At 42.3% G+C, this 6,000-nt stretch overlaps 1 protein-coding gene across 3 annotated transcripts in view; it reads right to left on the bottom strand.

Annotated features, from left to right (window-relative positions):
- Positions 1-1,365: 1,365 nt before the first annotated feature.
- sdccag8 (SHH signaling and ciliogenesis regulator sdccag8) overlaps positions 1,366-6,000 on the bottom strand; it is a 328,334-nt gene continuing 323,699 nt past the window's right edge. For all 3 annotated transcript variants that reach the window (XR_007248182.2, XM_048536980.2, XM_048536979.2), the window contains one exon: positions 1,366-2,082. Coding sequence is in view for 2 of the 3 variants with exons in the window: in XM_048536980.2 (XP_048392937.2) it covers positions 2,065-2,082 (18 nt within the window). In the remaining variant the exon portion in view is untranslated. The remainder of the gene's footprint in view (positions 2,083-6,000) is intronic.

Raw genomic sequence — 6,000 nt, 5'->3', positions numbered from 1 at the left:
TTTTGGTCACGGTGCCTGTTACTTCATCCCTCATCTCCAACAGCAGTTTAGGCTTCAAATCATCTGAATATTTGTCTACTTTTAAACCCACCAAAATCTCCAATACTCCACTGCTGCTTATTCAATCTGCTCAAGAATTTCTGTACTTGCATCCTCCTCCTGAGTAAAAACTCATTTAACACTCTACCAATGTGCTTTGGTTCCATGCACAGATTTCCTCCTTGGTCCTTAATGGGGCCCTACTCTCTGCCTGGTTATTCTCTTCCCCTTGATATACTTGTAGAATGTCTTGGGATTCTCCATAATCTTGCCAGTCAGCATTTTTTCATGACCCTGCTTGGCTCTCTGAATTCAACACAGTGTGGATCTGGGGGAACACAGCAGGTCAGGCAGCATCAGAGGACCAGGAAAGTTGATGTTTCAGGTTGAGACCCTTCTTCAGAACAAAGTGAAACACCAACTTTCTTACTCCTGTGATGCTGCCTGCTCTGCTATGTTCCTAAAGCTCCATACTGCAGTTCTTGCTATTTTCTTGCTTTCTTGAGCACCCCTGCAGTTCCTATACTTCTCTACGGTATATAGTATATGGCTATTTACTTAGCTATTCCTTACAGCGCAAGAAGCTTCCTTTTAGCTCAACAATTTTTTTTCTGATCTTTTAAACATCAACACATTCATATAATTGCATGCTCTTTAATTCTACTTACCATCTTATTATTGAATGCTTTTGAATATCTATCATAAGCCATACTCACTACATTTCCTTCATCTGCTGTGTTTTTAAACAAATCATTCTTTAGGATTTGTTGAGCACGCCTTTCAGATTCTGAATAGCTTGTGTTTCTCCAAGTACTTTTGTAGTTTTACTCTGTGTTGCTCAAGTAATATGCCAGTGAAAATGTAACTTATAGTAGTACAGCTTATTCTGGTCTACATCTCTGAAGATAAGTGTCAAATTTGTTGCTCTACATTTGGCATAATTTTTCTTTCTAAATAATTTTGAAAAACAAAATTGAACTCAGAGTGAAAACTTATGATCGTGGAAGGAAAAACAAGGTAATAAACGCAACTTGGAATACATCAATTTCGTATGCAACCAAGATCATGAAAATAATTTTTTTAACATTATTTTTATAGGAAGAGAGCTTTCATACTTACCCAGATGTAGCAAAATAATTTGGAGACTGTCTGTATGTAAAATGAGGAAACTGGATTAACAAACGTTTTTTAAATGACACTTGATCATGTGCTGTTCAAAAACACATTCCATCTGGAAAGGCAAAATAGTAAGGCCTAAAATATTCCAGATCAGAGTACAATATTTTACATTAGTTTATACAAAGAATAGGGCCTCATATTCACACATTTTAAACTTAGGGAAAAGACATTTTAATGCATGCATTTTGAATTGATAGCATCACAAATTTCATTAGGTAGAATTTTAAGACAATTAAAACAATGTACACAGATATTGTTTTATACAAATGTCTTTTCAGCACAGTATCAAATACTGAAGAAGGCTGACATCGAGTTGTCTGAAATTCTGGTTATTTGTCACATAACAGGTAAATCTATTTGAAAAGGTTTACACTTGCATGGTTCTGCTGCCATTTTTTATGACAAGTGTTTTTGCACATTTTTGCTGTTATGCATTCAGCAAAATCTACTTCTTTCAAAATACAGATCATTGCCTCTGTTTCAAATTAATTTATAATAATCAAGTAAATACTTTTATAATTTGAAGAAACACTAGGTGAGTCTGAAGAGGTTCAGAACATGTTTATTTATCTGCAGCTGAAGTAAAGCAATCAGGCATCTGTTTGTACATGAAATCAGTACAATGAGTAAAGTTGTAATCTATTGGTCTTTAAGGGCAAATTACTCTTCACCGTGGTGGTATACCCATGCAAAATAATCACTTTTAACTTGTTTTAATAATGATCCACAATATACCTGTATTTATTCATTTAATATCAAAAATATGTACAAAACAGATCAGTTAAAATGTACTTCTTAAAATTTTGCAGATTGACATAAAGTTGATCATTTGTTGGTCCTCTGGTCTTACGACGTAACAGGAGGCTGAAAAGGGAGACAGAAAAGAGATATTTTAGGGTCTGGTTTTCAGCAAATAGGCCTTTATTTCTGCACCATTTCCCACATCTGCTAGATTCTTAGAATTTTACTAGTGGTTAGAATTGCTGATCCAGTAAACAAATGCTTCATGAAAACTTCATATTTTGTCTCTTGCAAGCTGCCCTCTGAAAAATAAGTTGTCATGCACTTGACTTTCATCTTTATTTGAATGAATATGTAGCACATAAGTAATCTTTGCATTCTAAAATTAGTTTCATGAGTTGAGTCACTTGTGTTCATGCGAAATCATACTAGTGACAAAAGTTGCTTCTGGTACATTTTGTTGAACTTCTTGTTTCTAGGAAAGAAGAAACAACTTTAGTACTAGCTTTTGTTTACTGTGACTATTTTGGTTTGAATCAGACTGTGCAGCTGTGCAAAACAGGAAGTGGACTCTGTTTCGTAGGGTGTAAAACATGAGGAAACAGTCTCATTTCATTTACCTCATTTAACTGTGCTGGGCCATGTTTTTAAGAAAACAGTCTCGTAATACATTTGGTAAAGTTTACATAGTTATTTTCCAGAATATGCTATTAAATTAAAATGAACTAAAATATTCAAAGCATGGATGTAGTTTGATTTTAGAAAAAACAAAGAAGCAAAATTATTTGTGAGACCGGGAGCCACAGGAGGTCGTTTAACTAACAGTTAGAAAGGTATTGGGGCTGCAGGCATCCTGTACATATTTAAAAGATCCAGGGCATACCCAACGAAATCCCACATTTCACCACAATGACAGTAATGCAATTAACTTCATGATTCCTGTTTTTGATCATATGAAGTGAGCACTTCAGGTGAAACGTCAGACAGACAAGGTGAAACTGGACAAAAACAGCAAGGAATTTTCTTTTTTCCACTTGACTGCAAGATTTAAAATTTTGCAATTACAACTGCAGCACTCTTGAGATGAACATTAAAAAACATGATGCACCCTGAGATTGCAGTCAGCAACATAACTATTTGTTAAAGAAAGATGCATTAAGAACATTGTTGTAAACCTTTTTTTAAATTCTTTCATTGGATGTGGATGTGTTAACAAACAATCTGGTTTGTTGCCCATTTCTTAGTTGCCCAAGAATATGATGGTGAACTGCCACCTTGAATCACTGAAGCCTATGTGGTGTGAGTACTTTTACAGTATTAGGATCTGTAAAGAAGGGAGTTCCAGGATTTGTTAAGATGTTATCAAAGGAACCTTGGGAAGTTACTGCCATGCACCTCGATACGATACACAATGCTACCACTGTATCATTTGCGGAGAGTGTGAATGTTTAAGGTCATGGACAGGGGTGCTGATTAAGTGGGCTACTTTGACATGGATGACTGATATTGGAGCCATATTATTCCACGCAAGTGAAATACATTCATCACTGTCAGGATCGGTCTTGCAGAAGGTGGAGATGCTTTGTAGAGCCAGGAGGTGAGTTACTCATCTCATAATTCTCAGGCTCTGACTTGCCTTTGTACCCACAATATTTATATGGCTGGTTTGGTTCCTAGTCAGTTGCAGACCCCAGCGTGATGTTGCTGGGAATCAAGCAATGGTAATCAAAGCCCTTGAAAAATGAGGGGACATGGTTAGACTATTTATCAATTCTAAATGCCTAGAATTATAATTGTTGTAGGAAGTAGTGATTTAATTCCTTTTCCTGGGTACTGGTACCTAAAAAAGGTGCCATTAAAAGGCATCCATTGTAAAAAAACAATTTTTCACTGTACTCCCTGCTGGAGTACCAGTGACAGTAAAGGATGTTCTACTTATTAGTCAACACAAGTGCTTCTGTGCCAACAATGGTTACCTCAGTTTCAGCAACTTCATATAAAAAAAACTAAAGTTAATTCTAAATTGTTACTGACACTCATTGCAATGTGAAGATAATGGGAAGAGTAGGTCCAGTTCTTATTCTGGTCAATGATAATCCCCTAATTTCAACATCCCGGGAGTTAAGTGATGGTAATGTCATTGAACACAAAGAGGGCAATGGCTACGTTCTCGCTTGTTGGAGATGATAATTCCCTGACACTTGTGTGGTGCAAATGTTACTTGCCTTTTATCACCCCAAGCCTAGATGTTGTTCCAGTCTTGCTGCTTTTGCACACAGACTACTTCTATATCTAAGATAATAAAATGTGAGGCTGGATGAACACAGCAGGCCAAGCAGCATCTCAGGAGCACAAAAGCTGACGTTTCGGGCCTAGACCCTTCATCAGAGAGGGGGATGGGGGGAGGGAACTGGAATAAATAGGGAGAGAGGGGGAGGCGGACCGAAGATGGAGAGTAAAGAAGATAGGTGGAGAAGGTGTGGGTGGGGAGGTAGGGAGGGGATAGGTCAGTCCAGGGAAGACGGACAGGTCAAGCAGGTGGGATGAGGTTAGTAGGTAGCTGGGGGTGCGGCTTGGGGTGGGAGGAAGGGATGGGTGAGAGGAAGAACCGGTTAGGGAGGCAGAGACAGGTTGGACTGGTTTTGGGATGCAGTGGGTGGGGGGGAAGAGCTGGGCTGGTTGTGTGGTGCAGTGGGGGGAGGGGATGAACTGGGCTGGTTTAGGGATGCAGTGGGGGAAGGGGAGATTTTGAAACTGGTGAAGTCCACATTGATACCATATGGCTGCAGGGTTCCCAGGCGGAATATGAGTTGCTGTTCCTGCAACCTTCGGGTGGCATCATTGTGGCAGTGCAGGAGGCCCATGATGGACATGTCATCAAGAGAATGGGAGGGGGAGTGGAAATGGTTTGCGACTGGGAGGTGCAGTTGTTTGTTGCGAACTGAGCGGAGGTGTTCTGCAAAGCGGTCCCCAAGCCTCCGCTTGGTTTCCCCAATGTAGAGAAAGCCGCATCGGGTACAGTGGATGCAGTATACCACATTGGCAGATGTGCAGGTGAACCTCTGCTTAATGTGGAATGTCATCTTGGGGCCTGGGATGGGGGTGAGGGAGGAGGTGTGGGGACAAGTGTAGCATTTCCTGCGGTTGCAGGGGAAGGTGCCGGGTGTGGTGGGGTTGGAGGGCAGTGTGGAGCGAACAAGGGAGTCACGGAGAGAGTGGTCTCTCCGGAAAGCAGACAGGGGTGGGGATGGAAAAATGTCTTGGGTGGTGGGGTCGGATTGTAAATGGCGGAAGTGTCGGAGGATAATGCGTTGTATCCGGAGGTTGGTAGGGTGGTGTGTGAGAACGAGGGGGATCCTCTTGGGGCGGTTGTGGCGGGGGCGGGGTGTGAGGGATGTGTCGCGGGAAATGCGGGAGACGCGGTCAAGGGCGTTCTCAATCACCGTGGGGGGGAAGTTGCGGTCCTTAAAGAACTTGGACATCTGGGATGTGCGGGAGTGGAATATCTTATCGTGGGAGCAGATGCGGCGGAGGCGGAGGAATTGGGAATAGGGGATGGAATTTTTGCAGGAGGGTGGGTGGGAGGAGGTGTATTCTAGGTAGCTGTGGGAGTCGGTGGGCTTGAAATGGACATCAGTTACAAGCTGGTTGCCTGAGATGGAGACTGAGAGGTCCAGGAAGGTGAGGGATGTGCTGGAGATGGCCCAGGTGAACTGAAGGTTCAAAATCTCCCCTTCCCCCACTGCATCCCTAAACCAGCCCAGTTCATCCCCTCCCCCCACTGCACCACACAACCAGCCCAGCTCTTCCCCCCCACCCACTGCATCCCAAAACCAGTCCAACCTGTCTCTGCCTCCCTAACCGGTTCTTCCTCTCACCCATCCCTTCCTCCCACCCCAAGCCGCACCCCCAGCTACCTACTAACCTCATCCCACCTGCTTGACCTGTCCGTCTTCCCTGGACTGACCTATCCCCTCCCTACCTCCCCACCCACACCTTCTCCACCTATCTTCTTTACTCTCCATCTTCGGTCCGCCTCCC

The sequence above is a fragment of the Stegostoma tigrinum genome, chromosome 9, assembly GCF_030684315.1.
Source record: "Stegostoma tigrinum isolate sSteTig4 chromosome 9, sSteTig4.hap1, whole genome shotgun sequence".
Lineage (NCBI taxonomy): Eukaryota > Metazoa > Chordata > Chondrichthyes > Orectolobiformes > Stegostomatidae > Stegostoma > Stegostoma tigrinum.
Note: the sequence above shows the minus strand (reverse complement) of the source record. Positions and strands in the feature narration are given on the sequence as shown.